The sequence below is a fragment of the Falco naumanni genome (genome assembly GCF_017639655.2).
Source record: "Falco naumanni isolate bFalNau1 chromosome 20 unlocalized genomic scaffold, bFalNau1.pat SUPER_20_unloc_1, whole genome shotgun sequence".
Lineage (NCBI taxonomy): Eukaryota > Metazoa > Chordata > Aves > Falconiformes > Falconidae > Falco > Falco naumanni.
Window position 1 is genome coordinate 716,722 of NW_024427345.1, and position 23,770 is coordinate 740,491.

At 61.1% G+C, this 23,770-nt stretch overlaps 1 protein-coding gene and 1 long non-coding RNA gene across 5 annotated transcripts; one reads left to right on the forward strand and one right to left on the reverse strand.

Annotated features, from left to right (window-relative positions):
* Positions 1-5,349: 5,349 nt before the first annotated feature.
* Positions 5,350-8,438, reverse strand: LOC121081829. 2 transcript variants are annotated; one of them, XR_005825829.1, is made up of 3 exons: positions 8,355-8,438; positions 5,627-5,811; positions 5,350-5,525 (listed from the first exon to the last, which is right to left on the reverse strand). It is a non-coding gene; the product is annotated as an uncharacterized LOC121081829 (long non-coding RNA). The 2 variants fall into 2 exon arrangements; XR_005825830.1 differs by lacking the exon at positions 8,355-8,438 and adding an exon at positions 6,336-6,450.
* SP1 (Sp1 transcription factor) lies at positions 7,056-22,988 on the forward strand. Of its 3 annotated transcripts, XM_040581078.1 has the most exons (7): positions 7,056-7,176; positions 8,353-8,447; positions 9,146-10,333; positions 10,433-10,634; positions 21,200-21,368; positions 21,526-21,725; positions 21,838-22,988. In XM_040581078.1, exons 1-7 carry the CDS (start codon positions 7,170-7,172, stop codon positions 22,155-22,157), a joined length of 2,181 nt encoding a protein of 726 aa, XP_040437012.1. In that variant the 5' UTR covers positions 7,056-7,169; the 3' UTR covers positions 22,158-22,988. The 3 variants fall into 3 exon arrangements, with proteins under 3 accessions (XP_040437012.1, XP_040437010.1, XP_040437011.1); XM_040581076.1 differs by having other exon boundaries at positions 7,057-7,176; positions 9,146-10,634; XM_040581077.1 differs by lacking the exon at positions 7,056-7,176 and adding an exon at positions 8,696-8,827 and having other exon boundaries at positions 7,919-8,447; positions 9,146-10,634.
* The last annotated feature ends 782 nt before the right edge of the window (positions 22,989-23,770 follow it).

Sequence of the window (23,770 nt, forward strand, 5' to 3'; positions counted from 1 at the left end):
CATCTCTCCCTCCATTTCTCCTTCCTTCCCTCCCTCCTTCCATCCCTCCATCTCTCCTTCCTTCCCTCTGTCCCTTCCTCCCTCCATCCCTCCATCTCTCCCTCCACCCCCCATCCCTCCTTCCCTCCCTCCACACCTCCCTTCACCCCTTCCTCTCCATCCTTTCTTCTCTCCTTCCCTCCATCCCTCCCTCTGCTCTCCTTCCCTCCCTCCTTCTACCCTCCATCCCACCCTCTCTCCTCTCCATCTCTCTTTCACTCCTTCCTTCCCCCCCTTCCCTGATTCATTTACCCCCAGCTGTCAACCCAGCTCAGCCCCCCAACACGAGTTTGGGGGGGTCCCAGCCCCATGGCATAAGTATGGGGGGTCCCAGCCCCATGGCGTGAATAGGGGGGCTCAGCCCCTATGACAGGAGTTGGGGGGGGTCCCAGCCCCATGGCATGAGGAGGGGGGCTCAGCCCCTATGACAGGAGTTGGGGGGGGTCCCAGCCCCATAGCATGAGTAGGGGGGGCTCAGCCCCTATGACAGGAGTTGGGGGGGGTCTCAGCAGGGCGGAGGTTGCTGTCCCCAGGCAGGGCTGGCAATGTCCCCGTCCCGGGGGACCCCCCTGCTCCCGTAACCGCGGCCCCCCCTGCGGTAAGTGCCGGCAGCTGGGCCGGGGGCACCGCGGCCCTTCAAAGGGGAGCGAAAACCAGCCCACGAATCGCTTCCATGTGTGCGCTGGGGGCACTGGGAGCGGGGAGCACGGGCGGTGGGGACTGGGAGCACTGGGAGTGGGGACTGGGGCGCTGGGAAGGCGGTGTTGGAGGCAGTGGGGATGGCGGTTGGAGGTACTGGGAATGGGGAGCACTGGGAATGGGCACTGGGAGTGAGAACTGGGGCCACTGGGGCTGGGGAGCACTGGGGAAGAGGATTGAGGGGACTGGAATTGAGACTGGGAGCACTGGGAATGGGGACTGGGGGCACTAGGAATAAGGAGCACTGGGAATGTGGTACGCCACCCCCCAAAACACAGTGTCTCCCCCCAGTATCCCCCCCAGTGCCCCCAAGCTCCCCACACCAGTGTCCCCTCACCAGGTGTCCCCACCCCCCTCGACCAGTGTCCCCTTGGTGTCCCCTTGGTGTCCCCAAGCCCCCCAGCCCACTGTGTCCCACCCCAGTGCCCCCCCCCCCAAGCCCACCAAGCCTCCCGGCAGGCCACCAGCTGGGTGACCCTGGGGGTGGCCCCCACGCCCCCCCCCCCCTCCCTGCCTGGCAGCGGCAGCCCCCCGCCCCCCCACCCCGTGCCCCCCCGCCGCGCTCCGGCCCCCCGGATGTTTCTTTTGCGGTCGGAGGCCCCAAAATAGCGGCGGCCCCAGCGGTGGGTGCGCCGGGCACCGCTTGCCAGCGCCCGCGGGCTCCAGCCGCCGGGGGGGGGCACCGGGGACTCTCGGAGGGCTCGTAGCAGGGTTGAGCATCCCCCCGCCCCGGCACCCTGCTGCCTTGGCCTCCCCGCCGGGGTGGGGGCCCCAGGCGTCTGGGTGGCCCCCCGGTATCCCCCCGGCCCACCGAGTCCAGCCCCCCCCCCCCCCCATGTGTGTGTGAGGGTCTGGGGGGACCTGGAGGGTCTGGGGGGACAGAGGAGATTGGGAGGGACCTGGGGAGTCCCAGGGGGGGCTGGGGGAGATTGGGGGGACCCAGGGGAGACCAGAGGAGATTGAGGGGGACCTGTAGGGACATGGGGGACCCAAGGGGACTTGGGGGATATTGGGGAGGACCCTTGGGGACACAGGGGAACATGGGGGAGATTGGGAGGACCCAGGGGGACATGGAGGAGACTGGGGGGACCTGTGGGGACCTGGGGGAGATTGGGAGGTCCCATGGGGAGACTGGGGGAGTCCCAAAGGGATATGGGGGAGATGGGAGGGGACCCATGGGACACAGGGTGACCCCCAAGCATCACAAGCACCTGGGGTGAGCCAGTGGATCTGGGGGGGGACCCAGGAGACACTGGGGACATGGGGGGACCCATGGGGACACCGGGGATGTGGGACAACCCAGGGGATCTGGGGGGACCCCTGGGGACGTGGGGGGACCCGGGGGTCCCCGGGCTGGGGAAGCCGGGGGCAGAGGTTGCCCCGGGGCCGAGCCGTGCCCACGCCCGCGGCGCTTCCTTCCACCCTCTAATTATCCCCCGGCCGGGCCAGAAATAACTGCGGTGGCCCCGGGGGACAGGCCTGGCCCGCGGGGACGGCTGGGGGGGGGGCACGGGGATGGCCCCCCCTCCATGGCCAGACCCCCCCTGGGGTGACAGGGATGGAGGCTGGGGGCCACGGCGGAGGCCCCAGGGCTGCACCCCATCTGCCTGTCCCCCGCTGCCGTCCCCCCGCCGTCCCCCCCCGGCGGGGCGGGCCCCCCCCCGGGCCATGTGTCTCTCATTGCGCTGCGGTGCAGAAGCCGCATCAAAGTGGTGGCGGCGGCCGTGGGGGTGGCACTGGGGGGGTCTGACCCCCCCCTCCAGCTGACAAAGGACCCCCCCCAGTTGCCAAGAGACCCCCCCAAATCCTACACACCCCCACCACCCCCCGGCTGTCATGGTGCCCTGCCCCCCCCCCCCCCCCAGTCTGCCAGAGAATCCCCCAAGCCAATCTGGGTGTCACCCCCCAGGTCCCCCCAACCCCTGGGACACCCCACCCCCCCAAGCTTCCAAAGACCCCCCCCCTTGCCCTGGGAACCCCTCCAAGCTGCCAGGGACACCCAGTGGCCCTGAGCCCCCCACCTTGATGCCCTGGGACCCCCCCCAAGCTGCCAGAACACCCCCCACCCAAGACAATTTGGGTGTCTTCCGCCAGGTCCCCCCAAGCCCTGGGATCCCCCCCAAGCTGACAGGGGCTGCAGGTCCTCCCAAGGTGCCCCCAAGCCCTGGGCCCCCCCGGTGCCCCGGGCCCCCCGGCATGCCCTGCCCCGGTCCCCGTCCCTGTCCCCGCGGTCGGCCGGGGCTGGCTCGCGCCACGCTGCATTTCTGCGGTTCCCAACCCAAAATTGCTGGGAGTCGCCCGGCGTCGCCCTGATTCCGCCGCGGCCGCGACCTGCGGGGGGGCCAGGGGCCGGGGGCCCCAGGCTGCTCCCACTGCCCCCCACTCCCCAGGGCCCCCGGGACCCACCCCAGTGCCCCTCTTCCCTGCCAGACTGGGTGCCCAGTGCCCCCATTCCTCATCCCAGTGTCCCCATTACCTCCCAGACTGTTCCCAGTGGCTGCGTTACCACTGCAGTAGCCCCATTCCTCAACCCAGTGTCCCCATTCCCCCCCAGACCGGTCCCAGTGCCCCCTTCCCTGCCAGACTGGTCCCAGTACCCACCCCAGTACCCCCTGTCCTCATCCCAGTGTCCCCCTTCCCTGCCAGACTGGTCCCAGTAGCCCCATTCCTCATCCTACTGTCCCCATTCTGCATCCCAATGCCCCCCGACTGGTCCCAGTACCCACGTTACCCACTCCGGTGTCTCTGTCTCCTCCCAGACTGGTCCCAGCGGCCACATTACCCAGCCCAGTGCCCCCTTTCCTCATCCCAGTGGCCCTGTTCCCCCATAGATGGGTCCCAGTGCCCATGTTATCCACTCGTGTGTCTGTCCCACCCCAGACTGGTCCCAGTGCCCCTGGTCCCCCTCCCAGTTTGCCCCCATACTAGTCCACCCCCTTGGTCAGAGCTGAGAGCTCCTCAGTCCCCCATCCTGTGTCCCTAGCGCTATCGGGGGTGGTGTGAGGTGGGGACAGGGATGGGGACAGGGAAGAGGGGAGGGGACAGGGACAAGGATGGGGACTGGAACTGGGTTATGGACAGTGTTGGGGACAGCAACAGAGGACAGGGTTGGGGAAAGAGAGAGGTCTGGGTACAGGGACCAGGCTGGAGATGGGGATAAGGACAGGGCTGGGGACAGGACAGGACAGGGCCAGGGCTGGGGACCCTGCTGGGAACAAGGCAGAGACAGGGTTAAGGACAGGACAGACGTGGTTGAGGACACTGTTTGGGACACAACAGGACAGGGTTGGGGACGGGACAGGACAGGACACTGCTGGGGACCCTGCTGGGAACAGGACAGGACAGGGTTGAGGACACTGTCTGGGACACAACAGGACAGGGTTGGACAGAACAGGACCCTGCTGGGGACAGGACAGATATGGGGACAGCGAGGCCAGGTGTCCCCGCCAGGCGGCAACAGAGACCCGCACGCGGGGGCGGCACCGACCCACTGCGGCCACAGGGGGGCGCCAGAAGGGGGCGGGACTGGGGACACGGGCGGGAGTGAGGGGACACTGGGGGGGACTGAGGGGAACTGGGGTGCTAAGCGGGAGGCAGTGGGGGGCTACTGGGACGGGGGAACAGTGGGATTCATAGTGAGCTACTGGGGGGCATCCCGATGGGGTAATGGGGTGGGGGTCCAACATGGTGGGGTACTGGGGGGCTACTGGAGGGGAGCCCAGTGGGGGATAATAGGGTGGGGGGGCGATGGGGTGCTAATAGGGTGACGGTAAATGGGGGGCGTCCTAATGGGGTGAGGGGGTTACTGGAGGGGGCCCAGTGGGGTGTAATGGGGTGGCAGGCAATGGTGTGCTAATAGGGTGGGGGTTCACGGGAGGGGGGCTATTGGAGAGGGTCCCAATGGGGGTAACTGGGGGGGGGTTAATGGGGGGGGGGGGGCTACGGGAGGGGGGTTAATGGAATGAAGATCCTGGTGAGAGTCACGGAGTGCTGGGGGGGTGAGGGGTGCTAACAAGGGGGAGCCCTAACAGCGGGGTAAGGGTTTGATGGGGTGGGGGCCCTGCAGTGGTTCTCTGCAGCTCCCCCAGACCATCCCCAGCCCCCCTGTGGCCCCCCAGCCCCATGGCAGGGTGGGATGGGGACAGGACTTGTCCCCCTTCGTCCCCCCACAGCAGAGCAGGAGGAGGAGGAGGCGGCAGCCTTCACCCTGGAGAGGCGTGGGCTCTGTGTCCCCCTTGTGTGTCCCCAGGTGCCACCACTGCGGGTCAGGAGGGGAAACTGAGGCACGGTGGGGGACCCATCCCATCCGCATCTGCTGACGCCACAGCCAGTGGGACGTGGGCCCAGATGAAAGAAAATGCTGCGTTCGCCCGGCACGGGGGGGCACAGGGACACCCCCCTGTCCCCCACCAGCTGCGGCAGAAGTGACTCCAAGGCCACAGCAGGCTCTGGGGTGAAGTGGTGGCCGTCAGCCCCAGGGGGACAAAAGCTTGACAGCAAAGGGACCGCGGGCAGGACGGCTGTCCCCTCCCCGATGGGAGGGTTTTGTGGGACAGGTTCCATGCAGTGTGACAGCAAGAATGAGGGGCCATCCCCAAAAACCGCCGGCTGTGGCAGGGTTTGGTTTTATTTTACCTCCCCAGGTCGGTCTCTGCTCTTCGGCGTTGTTTTAATGACGCCAGGGGCTCACAGCCGGCCGGTGGGGCCGGTGCCTCACCAAGAAACCGAAATAAAACAGTTCTGCTGGAAGCGGGGTGAGGTCGCGGTGAGCGACGGCGATTTTCCAGCTGCGGGATAAAGGGAATTAGGCCAAAAAAAGTGGAAAATAAAAAGGTCACGGCAAAGACGGCATCCGGGCAGCCGGCGGGGTGCTGGGCAAGGGGCTCACCGGCCTCGGCAGCGCCTCCAACATCAACAGTGGGGCCGTGGGGGGTGCTGGGGTGGGGGGGTCCCTGCGGTGAGGCCCACCGTCACCGGGGGGACATCAAAGGGTGGTGGCCGGCGGGGACGGGCAACGGGTGGGCCGGCGGCTTCAGGGGCGGCTGGCGCCGTGCGAGGCCGATGGCTTTGATGCTGGAAAACAAGAATAACAACAAAAAAAGACATTAAATGTCACGTCTCGTCCTCCTGTGTCCCTCCCCGGCTCGCAGCTGCCCGCGCCCGTGTCCCGACACTGGGGTGGCTGCGTCCCCGGAGCCCCTTGTGCCTCGGTTGCCCCCCCAAAACCCCTTTTTTTGTAAACCGGAGGGGGTTTGCTGTGAACCCCCCCAAAAACCTGCCACCGCCTATTGCCCAGAGCAGGCGTGACCCCAGGCCTGAGGGGGGAGAGGCTCAAGCGTCACAGCGGTCATAACCCCTGTCACGACATGGCTAGGTGGCGTGATAGGACATGGGACATGTCGCGGCAGGGACCCCAGGGCCAGCTGCGGTGACAGCGTCCTGGGGACATTTTAACAGCAACAAAGCCCCGCCGCAGGCCTGCGGCGACGTGTCGCTGCGGGATGGCAGCTGTCACGACAGGGGCTGGGGTGGCTCGTGACAGGAAAAGGTGATGGGGGGAGGGGGAAGCGGCGCTGTCGTAACACGGCCCGGCTTACCGAGCCGGCGGGACCGTCCCGGGGCCGCCGCCCGGCCTCAAGGGCCTGCACGGCTACGGGGAAAGCGGCGGCCGCGGCTGGGGCGGAGCCAGCGCCAAAATGGCGCCTTTTCCGCCACATTCCCGGCGCTGCCGAGCCGTCCCTCCAAGGGCGCAGCCCAGCCGCTCGCCCCGCCTCCCCGCGGCGTCTATTGGCCAGTTTGAGACGGATCGTGGGTCTCATTGGCGCGGCGCCCCGCCGCGGCCGACGCCTCCGAGCCACCATTGGGCGGCGCGCCCGTCAAAGCGCCAGCTCGCCTTCCCCCGCGGCTAGAACCGCGCAGCCGCTTGGTGGGTGCCGCCGCCAGTCACTACTTCACCCCGCCTCCCATCCCCCATTGGCGGCCTGGTGCGCCCATCACGCCGCAGCCCACGCCGCCGCGGCCGCTCCCATACGGGGTCTCCCTGCGAGCCCGCGCGGGCGCCGATTGGCCACCGCCACCACCGGCCCGCCCCCTCCGCTCCCCCATTGGCCTCCGCCCGCGGCGCTCCCCCTCCCCCACGGGGCGGGGCGGCGGGGGCGGAGTTCCGCCCTCCTCCCTCCCCCCTCCGCCGGCCCGCCCTCGCTTCCCACTGGCCACGCCGCCCGTCACTCTCGCGCAGCGGCGGCGGCCTATTGGCGGAAGCGGGCGCGGGGGCGGGTCGCGGGGCTGGGGCCGCGCCGCGCGGCTCCCTCCCTCGGCAGCCCCTTGGCGGTCACCGGCGGGGTTAGGCCGCCTCGTCAGCGAGCCGGGCGCGCCCGCCCCTCTGCCCCCCCGCCCCGCCGCCGCTCGGGCTCGCCCCCCCCCCGGCCACCATGAGCGGTAAGGACGGGCCCGCCGCGCCGGCCAGGAGGAGGGAGGGGGACGGCGAGGGGCGCACGGCCGCCCAGGCACACGCAGAAGACGGCGCCCGCCCGCTCGGAGGGGCCAGAGGCGGCCCCGCCCCACGCCGGGCCGGGCCCCGCCGGGCCGGGCCTCGCCTCGCCGCGCCGGGGGGACCTGCCGGGGGAGGGACCCGGGGGAGGGGGAAGGCCTCGGGGGAGGGACCCGGGCCGGGCCTGGCTGGCAGCGGAGGAGGGGGCGGCGGGGGGGGGGGGGCGCGATGGGGGGAGGCCCCGGTAATCAGCGGGGGGGGGAGGGGGGGAGGATCCCGGGGGAGCGGGCGCGGAGTGGAGGGTTTTTTCCGGGGGGGGGGGGGGCGGCTGTGAGAGCAGATACCGGGGGGGCGGGAAGCGCCCCCCCCCCGTTCCCCCCCCCCCCCCTCCCCTGCCAGGAAGGCGCCTTGCGGCGGGGGCGGATGCGTGAAGAGGGGGCCTCGCGGGGTGGGGGGGCCGTGGGTGGGAGGCAGCCGTGCCGCGGGGGGGGTGCGTGGGTGGGGGGGAGCCGGGGGGGGCGTGGGGAAGGTGTGACCCGCTTGGGGGTGTTTCGGAGGGGTCCAGGGAAGCGGTAGGGGGGGGTTAACGGGGCCCTGGCGAGGGGTGATGGGGGGCCGGGGGGCGCTAGCGGAGGGTGAGGAGGGGCCGGGGGGTGCAGGGCTCCCCGCGCGGTGGGATCGCGGACGCGCCCGGCCGGGGCAGCCCGGTACCCGGCTCGGCGGCGGGGAATCCCGTGGGCAGGGCAGGGGGAGGTGGCCGGGGGGTGCGCGGAGGGCCGGGGCAGGGGGCGTGCTCCCCGGCCGTTGGCGAAGGGAAGGGGGAGGCCTGGGGAGGACCTCGGCGGGGGCCAGGGAGTGTCCCGGGCGGGTGGGGAGGAGCTGGAGCCTGGAGCAGGGCCGGGTCCTCCTCCGCTGTCCTGCTGCCAGCTCCCCTTGGCAGCTCCCTCCGGTTCCCAGCCCCTTCCCGAGCAGCAGCCGGCCCCCCCGGGCGCCTGCCGTCCCCCCTGCCTGCCCAGCCCTGCTGCCTTCCCTGCCCCTGACTCCCCCTGTGTCCTTGTGCTCCTCGTCCCCTTCTCCTGCCCAGAAATGTCTTTAACTCCCGCTGTCGTTTCCCGCCCGCACAGACCAAGAGAGTCCCGAGGAGATGGTGACAGTGAAGCCTGAGAAGGGCGAAGGAGATGCCAGCAGTAACAGCAGCACAGGCGGTGGGGAGGGCCAGGTGAGTGCAGGGAGGAGCAGCCCCGAGCTGGCGGCCCGCTGGCTCCGCTTGCCCTGGGGAACTCGCCGTCCCCGTGGCAAAGTCCAGGGCCGGGCTGAGGTGTTTGTTCGGCCCAGCCGAGCATTACACCGGCTCCTCTCCCCTGGGAGAGGAAGAGGAGGGCGAGTGCATGCCGGGGGATCATCATGATGCCAGACGACCTGCCGGAGTGCCGACCTGCAGCGCCCGTGGCTTCCCCTCCTCCCCAGCCCTGCACGGTGCCCCCAAAAACGTGACAGCTCCCCCACTCCCAGGAAACACCGCAGCCCCAGCTGGCCCTACTCCACGACGGGATGCCCAGAGACAACTGTACTTCCCCGGGGTTGTTCTCCTGTGGGGAGGTAACACCCACTTTGGGGTGGAGAAGAGACGTCTCTCCTTGACTTTCACATGCAGACTCCCTCCCCTTTCCTCTCTCCCGGAGGGTTTTTCCCTGTGGGTTCAGTCTGTCCCGGCCTGACAGCCCTGTGTCTGGCAGTTGCATTTTTCCGGCTGTGGGTGGGTTTTCTCAGGAAGGAGTGTTTATCTTTTGCAAGTACGCTCCTCCCTGCTTTCTCTTTTAATGTTCTTTCCCCCCTCCCCCCCCACCCCCTGTTTTTTATATTTGGCCTGCCCATCGGGCTGCCTCCTACGTCCTTAACTCCTCCTCTCCTTCCCAGGAATCACAGCCTTCCCCGCTGGCTCTGCTGGCAGCCACCTGCAGCAGGATCGAGTCTCCCAATGAGAACTCCAACAGTTCCCAGGGCCAGCAAGGCGGGAGCGGTGAGCTGGACCTCACAGCCGCCGCCGCTCAGATCGCCCAGTCCGCCAACGGCTGGCAAATCATTTCTGCCGGCTCCAGCACACCGACAGCCTCCAAGGAGCAGGGCAGCAACGGCGGAGATGCCTCCAAAAGCCGGCCCGTGAGCGCGGGGCAGTACGTGGTCACAACCGCTTCCAACCTGCAGAACCAGCAGGTGCTCACGGGCCTGCCGGGAGTTATCCCGAACATCCAGTACCAGGTCATTCCCCAGTTCCAAACCATTGATGGGCAGCAGCTCCAGTTTGCCACCACTTCTGCCCAAGTCAACGTGCAGCAGGATGCCTCTGGTCAGCTCCAGATCATCCCCGGCACAAACCAGCAGATCATAACGAGCCGAGCAGGGACGAGTAACCTCATCGCCATGCCAAACCTGCTGCAGCAGGCCGTCCCCATCCAGGGTGTGGGCTTAGCCAACAACACCCTCTCAGGGCAAACTCAGTACGTGGCCAACGTCCCCGTGGCTCTGAATGGCAACATCACCTTGCTGCCTGTCAACAGCGTGGCCACCAGCCTGGCCCCCACCTCCCAGACGGTCACGCTGAGCAGCTCCGGCTCACCGGACAGCAGCTCCCAGCCAGCCACCTCGGGCGCTGCCATCAGTTCCACCAACACGGCCACGTCTCATGCCAGTTCCAGCGCCTATTTTACCAACGCCAACAGCTACTCCACCACCACCACCACCAGTAACATGGGCATCATGAATTTTTCCACCAGCACGACAGTGGGAACCAACGTCCAGGCGCAGACGCCCCAGAGGGTCAGCAGTGTCCAGAGCTCAGACTCTCTGCAGAGCCAAGTTTCTGGGGTGGCTTTGCAGCCAGGGCAGCAGAAGGAGGGGGATCAGAGCCAGCAATCGCAGCAGCAGCAGCAGCAGATCCTGATCCAGCCGCAGCTAGTCCAAGGAGGGCAGGCCATCCAAGCCCTCCAGACCACCCCTCTCTCTGGCCAGACCTTTGCCACTCAAGCCATCTCCCAAGACGCCTTGCAGAACCTGCAGCTCCAGGCTGTCCCAAACTCCGGGCCCATCATCATCCGAACGCCTACGGTGGGTCCCAACGGGCAGGTGAGCTGGCAGACCATCCAGCTCCAAAACCTTCAGGTTCAAAACCCCCAGGCTCAGACAATCACCTTGGCCCCCATGCAGGGAGTGTCACTGGGGCAGACGGGCAGCACCAGCACTACGCTCACCCCCATCGCCTCCCTCCCCAGCGGCACTGTCACGGTCAACGCTGCCCAGCTCTCCTCCATGCCAGGCCTCCAGACTATTAACCTCAGTGCCTTGGGAGCGTCTGGGATCCAGGTGCATCAGCTGCAAGGGCTGCCACTGGCCATAGCGAACACTGCCGGTAAGTTGTTTTGTCTCAGTTCCTTTTCTGTCACCGGGTGGAGGAAATTGAAGGCAAAACGATGTCACCCAGGCTGCATGCAGCCGGCTCCATGCGCCGTCTGGACTCTGGGGGGGTTCAGGGTGCTGGCAGAGCTGTGCCAGGGCTGTGGCTGGGTGTGATCGATGCCAAAGACAGTTGGCAAGCAGGCTGGCGTTTGTGCTGGCCCTGGGAAGGAAGTATTAAACCTCTGCCGATTGCCAGGATAACACTGAAACTCGTTCTGGGGATTTTCTGATCTGATTAACTCCTGGGCAGCTGATTGCGTGAAAAGAAACGGAGGAGATGCCAGTGAACGAGGAAGGAGGGAGATGTGCGGGGAGGAGAGGCAAGGGAGGAGGGAGACACCGCATGTGGCATGAAGGGTGAAGGTTTTGTGCGAGGCCGCTGTCCTGCCCCCATGGCTGTTGGGGAGTGGGGGTCTCGGCTTGGGGTTGGGGCATGGACCTGAGTCCGGCTCAGCTCCTCGGCTGCGGGAGCCTGCAGAAAGAGTCACAGCCTTATAAAACTCAAGAATAACTGAAATCCCCCTGTCCTCCCCCTAGGAAACAAACAAAAAGCCTTGGGGAATTTCCTTGCAGGGGCGGAAGAAAGGGCTCTTTAAGTGTATATTTAGCCTCAAGTTGGGTGCTGGTGTGGGACACTGTGATCTCATTGTGGTCCAGACGGTTCCACGTTCACGGCTGGTGCAGGGCACCATGCTCGGTCCCACCTGGATCAGTCCTGTCATCTCTCAAAAGCTCCCACCAGGCCGGGGATGTGACACGGGGGGGGGGTGTGGACACGAGGTTGTGTGCTTGAGGCTGCGTGTCTTCCCCTTGGAAATGCTGTGCCTGCCTGCACGAGGGGGCTGTAAGCTCCTGCTCTGGAAGAAATCGGTGCTGAAAAGGAGCTCCACTTGCTTTTCCAGTGTTTTTCTTCTTCGTCGTCTTCTTTTTTTTTTTTTTTTTTTTTTTTTTTGTTCTGGCTCTGGCTAAAAAGGCAGTTGCTAGATTTAGTCACAGCTGAGAGGCAGCAAAAAATGTTGCTCAATCCGACTCGTGCTTCCTTCTCGCGAGAGGAGGCGGCTGCTCTCCTGGAGTTGTTTTGCAGCATTATTTTGGGCTGTTGCTACAGCAGCTTGGCTTGCAGGCATCCACGGGTTTATTACAGACTGCGCTGCAGTCGGGATTAGCCTGATCCTTGGACTTCCCTGAGTAGAGAGAGACCCACTTGTGCTAAAACACGCTCGTTTTTGCACCCAGAGGGGAGCTGACAGCGTGTCACCTCTTTTATACGTGGAAGTGCAGGCGGCAGAGGGTCCCTGTGGCCTCTGCCCACCCGAGTTCGGTGGGATCCCCTTGCCCCACAGCCCGCTGGGGCTGCTTGTGTCGAGGCGTGCTTGTTTCTTGTTTTGAAGGTGCCTGGAGAAACGCATGGGCAACTCCTAGTTCCTGTATTTGTGCCTGACTCTGCCCTCAGAGGTGGGGCAGGGAGGAACGTTCCAGAGACCACCCATCCAACGAACTCACACTGGGAAGCCACCTCCTCCTCCTCTTTTTTTTTTTTTTTTTTTTTTTTTTGGCTCAGCAGCATATTTAGCTCTTGATCCGCGGTGACGAATTCACCATCTGACGCTGGCAGCCGCACCAAGAGCCGCGGCCGAGGGCCTTGCTCTTCCTTAGCTTGGAGGAAGTGACGTTCAGACGACGCTTTTGATGTTGTTCGGTTTGAAAAGCCAGAGCAGAGTTCAGGTTTCAAAGGGCTGGTGGGGACTCACTGAGAGCCCCATCTCGAGGGAACCGTAGGTTGGGCTTCCAGGACGAGGTCCCAGAGGCTGCGGCTGGGACAGAAAGCTTTCTGGCGCTGATCCAGTCGTATGGTTTGCGTGGTGTAACTCCGAGCTGGAGGAGGTTTTTTCCCTTAGCTGGGTCTGTCAGGATGTGGTGATGGATCTGTTTGTCCCCCTTGCAAATGGCCCCTCTTCCGTGGGTGCTGAGCCCCTGTGGACCCTACACTGGGTGCATCACCTCCATCCACACCATGGCCTCGTAGCTGAGCCATCCTCTGCCGCGCTGGGGGGCTGCGAGCGTGGACCCCTCCCGGTCCGAGCTCTCCCGATGGCGATTTAAGGGAGGGGTTTGTTGCCAACTGTGCCTGTTGTCCAAATCACTGAACATTTTTCCATGAGGAGCCTCCTCTTCAGCTGCCGCCGGCTCTGTGAGTGCACACCACGTGTGCTGGAACTTTCTGTGCTCGCTTTCTGCTCGAGGCTAAGAGTTGGGAGGGTTTTCTGTAGCAGAAAAAGCTCCTCCGCTTCCAAGGGAGGTGGATGGGAAATAGAACCCAGGTTTGCTTGGGAGGAGAAACTGGCAGCTGGTCGTCCCGGCCCCTTGGGTTTTGCCACGTGTGGCAGGGAGAAGGGGGTGTGTGGCGAGGGGTTTCGGTAGCAGAGCATGTGCCCCAGCTGCCTCCCTGTTTCGCAGCCGCCGTGTTTCCTACCGCTTCCCTGCAGATCTGCTTTAGTGTAGCTGCCTCGAAGAGCTCGGCTCGGCTTCAGGGCTGACAGCCGCTCCGCTGTCCTGGCTCGGCTGCTGCCAGGCTGCAGGAAGCTCCAGGCCGTGGGCAGGGGGACTTCTCCGGGCTGTGGCCTTCAGCCCCTCGTGAGGTCTGAGGGTGAGTTGCTGAGGAGGTTTCTGCTTTTCACTTTCCATTCTGCAAAGCGACAGGGGGAAAGACCCCCCCCCGGAGAAAAATGACACCTTGAAAAGGTCTTCAAAAATCAGATTTTTTGCTCCGGGGTGTGAGGCAGAGCCGGGTGCTCTGTGCAAATTAACTCGGCCTGTGTTTGTATTAATTAGGTGGTTTGCAGGCTGCCACCTCCGCCACTGCCGCCTCCTCCTCGGCCTTAGATGGGCTGTGAATTAGCCCTCGTGGCAGAGGCATGAGAAGGTCCGTGACTGTCATGGGTTGGTATGTGGGCCAACAAGCCTTGTGGCCGGTTCTGCTGCGAGGGGAAGTCAGCCCCGGAGCGGGTGAGGAGACGTCCTCGGCTGGCGTTGCCCAAAACCCGTGCGTGGGCTTGCACGCCGCTGCTCCCCATGCGAGTGGGCAGCAGGGCTGCCCCTGGGTTGAAGGAGAGAGGTTTTTGGGTGCTCTTCTGTGGGTGTACTAGTGCAGAGGTGGGTGTTGTGACACAGACGCCTCGGTGGGGTCCTCACCCCAGAGAGCAGCGTCACCCAAGTGTCACCCCAGCGCTGGCCTGCTCGGGGGGGTGACGTCGTGCATGAGGCCCCTTCGTGTGGAGGCTTTGTGGCAGTCGGGGTGGGGGCAATTTCAAGAAGTTTGCGACACTGGGGTTTCTCTTCCCCTTTTGACTGAGCTCTAGGGAGGAGGAGAGGGACTTTTTTTAGCTCCGTGTCCGTGTAGTTTTGCCAGCGAAGTGGCTCTGCCCCACGTACCTGTCCCTGGCAGCGTCCCGCTGCTCGGAGCCACGTGCCTTGGAGATGGAGCCCTGCCTGGCTGAGGTATGTGCTGGGTAAACAGGCGTCTGCCTCTGCCTTCCCATTAGGTCAGCACTGCAGTTCAGCCCCTCATCTGAGCCCCTTGTTTTGTGAGCGCTAAAGGATGTTTTATTCCAGGGGGAGGATGGATGGGGCTGGTAGGGTGTCCGGAGCACTGGTGGGACCAGGGAGATGTGCCAGCCCCAAGCCGTGCCCCTGCCCGGGGCGTTTTGGCAGCACCAGCTCCCTCTCGGGGCTCTGTCTATCATTTGGATGAAGCTTGTGGTCTAATCGAGCAGTGGGACATAGCAAGGACATCCTCCTGAAAAAAAACCTTCGTGGGGGAAGTAACCCTTCGAAATCTGTTTACCAAATGCATCCCCAGCTCTCTGCTGTGACTTTGTTCTTACAGGGCTTTTCCCAGCCGTCGGGGCACTGACACAAAGACCTGATTGTCTCCTATTTTCTGTTTTTAAGGGAAGCTTTGTAGCAGGGCCTTGATGAGACATCCACATGGCATCGTCTGCAGAGGGGAGGGGAAAATCGGAGTCAATCGCAGGCCAGCAAGCCCTGACAGGATCTCTCCTTAACACGCTGTAATTGTTTGTTTCATTACACCCATGACATCGCGTCACAAAATAATTATATTGTGAAATTTCCTTCTCTAAACTCTAGCTGGGCTGGACTTTAGATATGCTCCCAGCTTCCTTGGCTGACCTCTCTCTTTGCCATAATAAAGAGGGTGGTTTACTGAAGAAATTACACAAATCCCGAGAGATCCTGGGGTCTGCTTGGCAAAAGGGAGCGATCCCAATACAGAGCTGCTGCGTGGCTTCGTCCCAGCGAGGTTGTGCCCCACACAAAGCTGCCGTGGGCCTGGGACTCCATGGGGTGGCTCTGCTCCTCCTCCTCCTCCTCCTCCTCCTCGAGGCTGGGGCTCGCCCGCCCAGGAATGGGAGCAGGTTGGCAGCCGTGCTGGTTGGACTGGTTGGGTGCTGTGCACCCTGTGACTCCCTACAAAAGGGTTTCCTCGCCCAGCCCCGGACCGTCTCGCTGGGCCCTAATCTTCCCCTTCCTTTTATCTGTGCTGACCTCAGCCCCGCCGCCTCCTCGCCGGGGAGCATAGTCTTTATCGCCCCTTCGCAGGAGCTGGAGCCTGGCGCCCGAGGACCAGGGGTGGTTTCAGTGCGGCTCCTTTCCCCAGCATCGGCTCTCAGGGCACTGGCTCCCACCTCGGAGTGGCTCAGGCCATCCACCCATCTCCCCATCCCAGCGCAGGACATCTAGGATAGATGCCGCGAGCGATACGGGCACGAATTCCCCCACTCTGCAGAGGGGCGTGATTAAAAACACGGGCTTTGTGACTCGGGAAAAAGCATCCGCCCTTGACTGCGGCGGGGAGGGAGACAGACAGAGGTTCAGGTGCAGCGAGAGATGCCTGCGGGGATTTCCCTGTCTCCTGGGTGTGCTTTGGGCTGGGCTCGGGCTGCAGCTCTCCTCCTCCTCGGTGGTCACGGGGATCGCCCTTCCCCGTCTCAGCTGGGCACTTTCTTCCTTCCTGTGCTCTTGACACATCATCGGGGACTTCTCTTTTTAACTAACCTGATTTCTTTTCTGGAGTGGTTTGGTAGGACCTGCCTATGCGGTGGGGTGATGGTGGTCTGGTTCACCCTGGCAAGGCCACCCCGGTGAAGGCTTTGGCAGGTCTAGAGGCTTCATCCCAGTTTTGCGGCAATCCAGATGGGAATTAAAAGGGCAAAGGAGATCCGTGTTTCAGTTTGCAGCGCGACAAAGGTATTTAGCAAGTCCTGGGGGGTCAGGGATCGCGCAGGTTGGACGGGGTGATTTCCCAGCTCGCCTTTGCCTCTGCCCGTGCGTCACAGGGCTTAGGAGATGCAGCTCTGGCTCCCCTTGCAGCCCACCTCGTTCTTGACCCAAAGCTCCGTCCCTATTTATTTCTTCTCTAAAGGAAGTGTAATTTATTGTGACGCACAGAAACCTCTAACAATTAAAGGATATCACAGAACTTGCCGTGTGGCTTTTTAAGTCATTAAACTCCAGATTAAAACGCAATTACTCAACGTGCTGCAGTCAGACTTCAAAACTGCACCATCTTACGCAGCCGGGCACCGTGTGTTCCCTGCTCCGCCGTCCGTAACCTGCCGTCCTAACTCCGAAGAATTACTAAGTGAGAGCTCAGCTAATTTACATGAATGACTTCCTAGTGCAGATTAACTCATTTTGCAAATTAGCAAGGAAATCAAACGAGATAAAAATCAAGGGGACTGCATTACAAAACCTGCTTTGTTCCTTTGTATGTAGCAAGTGCAGCTTAATTGTCTTTGATCTGTCTGGAGCAGAGCTGGTGTGTTTTGGGGAGAGCAGCAAGCACCGGCGAGGTGCTGCCACGCTAAAGAGCAGGAGGGAACAGGGAGAACTTGAGCTGTGAGCAGGAAAGGTTTGATTTTGGGGTGGTTTTTTTCAGGCGCATGCCTGCTGTCTGTTGTCTGCTGCAAGAGATGCGCCGAGAGGATGGGGGAGCCCCAGGGCGGCGTGCCGCTGGGTTTTGCTGCCCTTTCTTTTCGCCTTAAAACTTCCTCTTGCCTCTTTTCATTGCGCCTGGAAGCTGACACCGGTTTGTCATGCGTGCCCCACTTTGCGTGGTGACGACTTACCCCCCTCTTCCTCTCCTGCCTCTGCAGCGTTGCAGCTGCCAGTGTTGCAGAATTTGCACAAGAAACTGCGTTGTTTGATTGGGTTGGTTGTTGTTTTTTTTTCCCTAGAACCTTCCTAAAAATGAACATTGAGTCTGTTTCCCCTCTCCTAAGGTCAGCTGGGGTGGATCTAAAAATGCTCCTCTCTTCTATCCACAGGGCATTTCTCACCTCATTTTAGTTTGCTAAATAAAACGACTAAACTGAAGTATTTTTTTCTCCAACAAGCAGTTAGAAGACAAGAAACACCTTGTCTTGAGAGAAGTCGCAAGCCAAGACTTGGGTGCTTGGGTCTTTTTAGTGTAAGACCAGCAAATGACTCCCCCTCTTCTGGGGGGGTCTCGGCAGCCGGTACCCCCACCCCGTGCTGCTGGAGCAGGGGCTCCTTCGGGCAGAAACAAGTCCGGTGCCGCGGCAAAGCAGGGTCAGCTCCTGTCGCCTGTCTTCACAGGGAAGTCCCGCTTTGCTCCCCAGGGTTTTCCAAGGATTAAATCCCCCTCCTTGCTCTATTAATATATTTTTTTCAGGACTTCAATGACCTGAACATGGACCAGGGGCTTGGCAGCCTTCATGAAAGCTTTAGTCTTAGAAGTAATCTATATTAGTGGAGATAATAAACATAAATTATCCAGATGATTTCTCTCTGCCAAGCTTTCCCCTGAAACTGCAATATTCTGGAGACTTCGGCGCGTCCTGATATGCGAAGAATGAAGCGTGTATGTACAAGATCTGTCTTCTTTCGCCGTAATTTATTTATACCTTAATTAGATGTGAGCCATAGATTACCAGAAGGAGGATTTGGGTTTTTTCCCCTCCATATGACATGCCAACAGACTATAAAATGCTGTGTAGGCTTTTGCATGTTTGAAGATTGAAGCCATTCCAAGACATCAGGGCTGGATTCTCCCCCTCCCAAGCGTATTTTGGGGAGAGCGTGTGTGTCTTCTCCTTCCTTTTTACAGCAGCTCTCCCTGGACAGCACATACGTGACAGGGAAATCTCTAATCTGTCGCTGTAATGCAAGCTGTCGTCGTTGGCTTATAAAGCTTAAAAAAAAACCCCAAAGCCTTCCTGGTTCCCTCCATGCTGGTTTTAGACTGTAAACATATGTTGCAAGAGCTGGCGGGGGGGACCAACTGAAAAGGTTTTGTCCTAAAATTGCTGGACTTTGCGGGGAGCGCAGGAGTTTTGCTGATGAGGTACGGGAGGACGTAGCCAAGATTTCCGAGCGGTGCTTAGAATTGTGTCCCCTTTGGAGGGACAAACAGTTTCCTTCCTCCTGCGCAGTAGCGCGCCAGAGCTGGCCTGGTCGCTGCTGCTTGTTGGCCAGCAATATTCCTCTCCACTTTGGTGTCCCAGTGCAAGGGCAGACACAACCTACGCTGTTGCAGTTACTAGTGCTACTGCCGCGCGGGAGCCCCGTGCCGGGGCTGGACTGGTCCAGGCGTATCGGTCATGGGTGTTACCTGCAGCATCTTTCAGCCGTGATACAGCTGAGCATTCCCTCCTGCCCTGGTGTGGACCGGAGGGGACCATCCGCGGGGTTATATCATCTTTGGGGCCAGCACCATCCTTTGACACGTGATGCTGGGGCCCCGACATGCCGGCACAGCCCCTCGCCACACCACAGATGACATCCTGGATTCTGCCTGGGATGGCGGCATGTGCCTCGTCCCCCTGCGGACAAACGGGCCCCAGCGTGACGTAAGTAGAGATGAGGCGAGCAGATGAGTCAGGCTTCGTTGCCTCGATTGCAGCCCTTCTGGTTGTTGCTTTGGTGCTCTGGGTGTCTCGGTCCTCGGTGGCAAAGGCTTGCCTGGCACTGCCCTCTCCCAGGAAATCTGGACCCCTGCGGACGTGGGGGGCAGAGCAGCCAGCCCTAATCCCGAGCCTCCCTGCGTGCGTGCTCCTGCCTGGGAGAGCGAAGCTCCTGTCGATGCCGCTGTGGCCCAAAGGAGTGGGATCAAAGCTGTTCGTCTTGCTGGAGGAAGCCCAGCGGTGGAGCACAGCTGGGCTGCGCCATGCAGGTCATTGGCAATGCCACCGCGGAGCTGCTGGGCATCGCGGCGCGAGCTGGCCGGTGGCCCAGGTCGCCAGGGATCTCTTCCAGGTGGCTCTGGTCCCTTCTGGAGCGAGGGCCCCTGCCCCAGCCCCTCCGTCGAGCTCTGCCAGGGTACCACTGACACCTGCTGGTAACAGCCGAGCCGTGGGGCCGGGGAAGGCTGCCAGCTGCCAGAAACTTCTCAGGCCCCCCTCGCTGGCTCCAGGCTCTCAAAAACTCCCTTGCAGCCGCAGGAAGAGCCCAGCGTGCGGCCAGCGGATGTTTTGGGCCAGTGTAAGCCTAAAGTTTATCCTCCTTCAGCGCCTCTCCTGTGGATGCTTGCTGTGCTGCCTCCTGCATGGCTACATGGAAAAACAGGTTTTTAAAGCAAAATTTCGCCGCTTTGCTGAAGGTACTTGTCCCAGCAGGGCTTCTCAAAAGGCTGTGCTGGCCTCCTGCGGTACCACCACCAGCAGCAGCATCTCGGTCCCCATGCCGGGGAGGTGGCCTTTGTACCTGCAGCCCTGTCATCACACGGCTCTGGATTGTATTTTGGGAATGCCAGCTCTGGAAACCACAGCTCTGTGATGTTTCTGCTCCCTGTTAAAGAAGCAGCTTCCAGGTGCTGGGAAGAGGAGATGGAGCGAGTGAGCCAGTGTTCCCAGGGCAGCACGACATCCCTCACACCCCAGTGTCCCCATCAGCCTTTGGCAGGGCTGGCTGGCACGGTGCTTCCCCTTAACTCATCCTCGCTGGAGCCAGCCGGGCAGCTGCTGATCAAAGCAGCATCAGGAAATCCCCCAGATGGGTGTTTTTGGGCAGGACTCGCCCTGACACCCTCATTTCCCAGCCATGGGAGAGGATCTCTGGAAGGAGCAGCAGAGCACGGTGTCGTTCGCTGTGGGGGACAAGCGCACCCATGTGTGTGTTTGCACCCACGTGTGTTTTTTCTCAGCCCTGTGTTCGAACACCACCGTGTTTGGGCAGCGGTCTCAACCCTGGCTGCCTGCTTGCGAGGGAGTTGATAGGAAAAAGGTGAATTTTGGGCTTGAATCACAGCCTGTAGCCAGCCAAGGATGCTGCCACCCATCCGGCGGAAGCGTCTCGGCTCTAAATCTGCTGTTAGACCTATTGGCATATGTTAATTGCAGCTGAAAAGAGATTACTCAGCCTGTCGTCTCTGCGCCCGCTCTGGCTTTTCAGCATGAAAATAATCAAGCAGCGGAGCTTGAAGGGAAATAAAACACTTGTGAAGTGTAGATGGGGTTATTGGAGAAGCAATTAGATGACAGCATAAGCGTAGAGCAATAAAATGGCAATGAAAACTGATAGGCTTAAAAACTTCCTACCCCTCAGCCCCCCCGTTACGAATGGTTTATGTTTGTCTGCATTTGGGAGCTCGTCAGCACTACCCTGCGGTTCCTACGGCTTTTGTAATTGGGAATTGCTCCTCGAGAGAGGGAGGGACCATGCTCCGCCAGCAGCGCCAGATGATTTTTCAACTTTATATATATATATATTCCTTTCTGTAATCGCAGTAATTAACCAGTGAGCGCGTGCCGATAATATCTTTGCTGATGGATGCTGCTGAAGACTACGGTCTTCCTGCCCACTTTGTTTATCGCTGCCTTTTTTTGGGGGTGGGGGGAGTGGTTGGCAGGAGGGTTCACATCTGCTCTGTAGATTTGCTCCTGGATTGTTGCTTTCATCAGGTTTAAGCCGGAGAGATGTTTGCAAGGGGAAATCTGCCTCTTTCAGCCCAAAAACACAAAGCGGGGGGGGAGGGACCCTGGTGAGGTCGGTGACACAGTGTGATTTGGAGAAGCCCGGGGTTCCCTCAGCAATGTTTTGATGCTCAGTTTAGGTTTTTGCTGTTTTCCGTGCTAGGTGAGCTGGAATAGCGGGCAGGCGGCTGGGGGGCGCAGGGGGGGCTGTTTCTCCTGAGACACAGCTCTTGTCTCTCCTCTGGACAAAAGCAGAGGACACAGACCGAAATGTGGGGTGACACTGGGGGGACCCCACTTTGCTGGGGGCTGTGGAGAACACGGGGAGCTCCAGGGCTTTAGGGAAAGCTCAGCGGGGGATTCTCAGGGCTTGAAAACACCGGAGCCGGTGGAAAGCCAAGGGAGAAGCTGGAATTAATGACTTCCTACGGCTCGATCAAGCTGAGACCCTCCCGGCTTTGCAGCTGCAGTGGGGAAAGGCTGGGAAAAGCCCCTCTTGCTTCCCTCTTGCTGCTGGGGGCTTTGCCGATGAGGACCCGCAGTAACCTCCTGTGTTTTCTTCCAGGTGACCACGGCGCTCAGCTGGGTCTCCACGGCACGAGCGGAGACGGGCTGGGAGACGAGAACGCGGCTGTGGAGGAAGGAGAGACGAGCCCGGACCCGCAGCCTCAGCAGGGACGGAAAGTGCGGAGGGAAGCCTGTACCTGCCCCTACTGCAAAGACAGCGAGGGAAGGTAAGGCTGCTCCACCGCGGATCCGGCAACCTCCGAGCCCCTGGAGAGGGCTGAAACCCCAGAAGTGCCTTGTTTGGTCCCATTTTCCCTCCCTCCAGCCAGCTGGAGCTTTCAGGTTTGTTTTATCTCTTACCCTTGGACTCTTGTTTTTTTTTAGGAGCTCTGGGGATCCAGGTAAAAAAAAGCAACACATCTGCCACATCCCGGGCTGCGGGAAGGTGTACGGCAAAACCTCTCACCTGCGGGCTCACCTGCGGTGGCACACCGGGGAGCGGCCCTTTGTCTGCACCTGGATCCTCTGCGGGAAGCGCTTCACCCGGAGCGACGAGCTGCAGCGGCACAAGCGCACGCACACAGGTAGGGCCTGGGATGCTGCTTCCCCGGGGATCCTTCGTCCTCCTGCCGGCCTGGGCTGTGATGGGAGCCAGCCTGGCCCCCGCCTCACCCCTCTTTCCATCCCTTCTCCCAGGGGAGAAGAAGTTCGCCTGCCCGGAGTGCCCCAAGCGCTTCATGCGGAGCGACCACCTCTCCAAGCACATCAAGACCCACCAGAACAAGAAGGGAGGCGCGGCCAACAACGTGGCCATGAACGTCTCTGCCGTCCCCATGGACACGGGGGCCTCAGCGGAGGGTAACGGCGGGGCCACCCCCTCGGCCCTCATCGCCACCAACATGGTGGCCATGGAAGCCATCTGCCCCGAGGGCATCGCCCGCCTGGCCAGCAGCGGCATCAACGTGATGCAGGTGGCCGACCTCCAGTCCATCAACATCAGCGGCAACGGGTTCTGAGGGCGAAGCGGGACGCGGGCACCGGCGGGCGACACGGCGGCGCCGGGCGGCACAGGGCCGAGAGGCAAGCGGAGACGGAGACGGGAGCTACTTTCACCACGAGGGCGGCTCTCCCTTGTCGCCCTCCAGCACTAAAGCCCAGCTCCTCTTACCTGGGATCGCAACCCTCGAGCTGTCCAACCTCCGGGGCCCAGTGACCACACACGAAGGCCAGAGCTATATATATATATATTTTTTATTTTTTTTTTTAATTTCGGCTTGACCTTATTATGATTATTTCCACTCCCCCTCCCTCCCTTCCTCCACTCCCCCCCCCCGAGATCCGTCTGCCCCTCCGTAGCTAGCCTTCGACGCCATCATGCCTTGGTAAAAGTATACAATTCTTGAAATACTTTTTAGCAAAAAAACCACAAACAAACAAACAAAAAAAAAAACCAAAAAAAGAAAAAGAAAAAAAAAAAAAAATGAAGAAAAAAATATTATATATTATTATTATATATATAAAAATATAAAATGTGTTTGTTTGAGAGAGGAGAGATTTTGCTGCGACCATGGCTTGGTCTCTTTGATGCCTTATCTTGGAGCAGGTTGACCCTCTGGGGCAGTTCAGACAGTGCCTGAGCTGTCTTTCAGACCTTGTATTACATTTTACATTGTAATCTTAAAGGAAAAAAACCACCCCAACTCCCCTGGCCTTTTTTGTACGCTTTGCTTTTAGGTTGTTCTTTAATTTCTTCGTAATTATTTGGGTGAGGGTTTGGTTTTTTGTTGTTTTTTCCGCCCCCCCGCATCTGCCCCTTGTAAAAACAGCTGCCCTCTCCTTGCTCTTCACTGGACTTTTTGATCTTTATTTTCCAGCCATCTTCTTTGCGAAGATCCTTTTCCTTTGGCTTTTCTAATCCTCGCTCTGGCAGGCTGAGCGGTGACTCTACACGTGGAATCGATTTGTTAAAGGGTTTCGTGCAGGTTCACTCAAACTATTCAGCAGAGGGTCTGGGACCCAGTACGGTGGGAGACGGCTCGGGAGGTCCTCGGGGAAAATGTCTATAGTTTGGGGTTTTTTTTCCGGCCGCTGTTGGTCTTAAGAATAATAATAATTACAGAAAGTCAGCGCCCGCGGAGCTGGTCAGTGGAAGACGATGCTCTTCCACCCCGGAGAGGTCCCAGTGGCGAGGGTGAAGCATGGAGGGGACACACGATGGGGCCGTCACCTCTTGGGTTTTGCTGTGAGGCTGCTGGAGGTGGCTCCTCGTGCTTCCTCCTTAAAAAAAAAAAAAAAAAAAAAAAAAAAAAAAAAACCGAGGAGGGGGTGTTGGAAATGGGGACGGTTCCAGGAAAACCCTTTTGGTTTTCCAATGCCCAGCTTTTCCCACCCTGGGAGGACCAGGACGGCTCAGTCCTCTTTCCGTTCTTCCTCCACACCCTCCTCTTCCTGCTCCGCTCGAGACAATATCTGCCCTTTCCCCTCCGGCTGTAAGCAGGCAGGGGCTCCCTGCCCGCCGTGGGGGGGGTCCTGCGCCGCCCCCCCGACACTGGGGGGGGATTTCATCTCAGGGTGACGCAGAGCTCACGGGGAACCTTCACTTCATCCCCGAAACAAGGCAGCGGTGGGC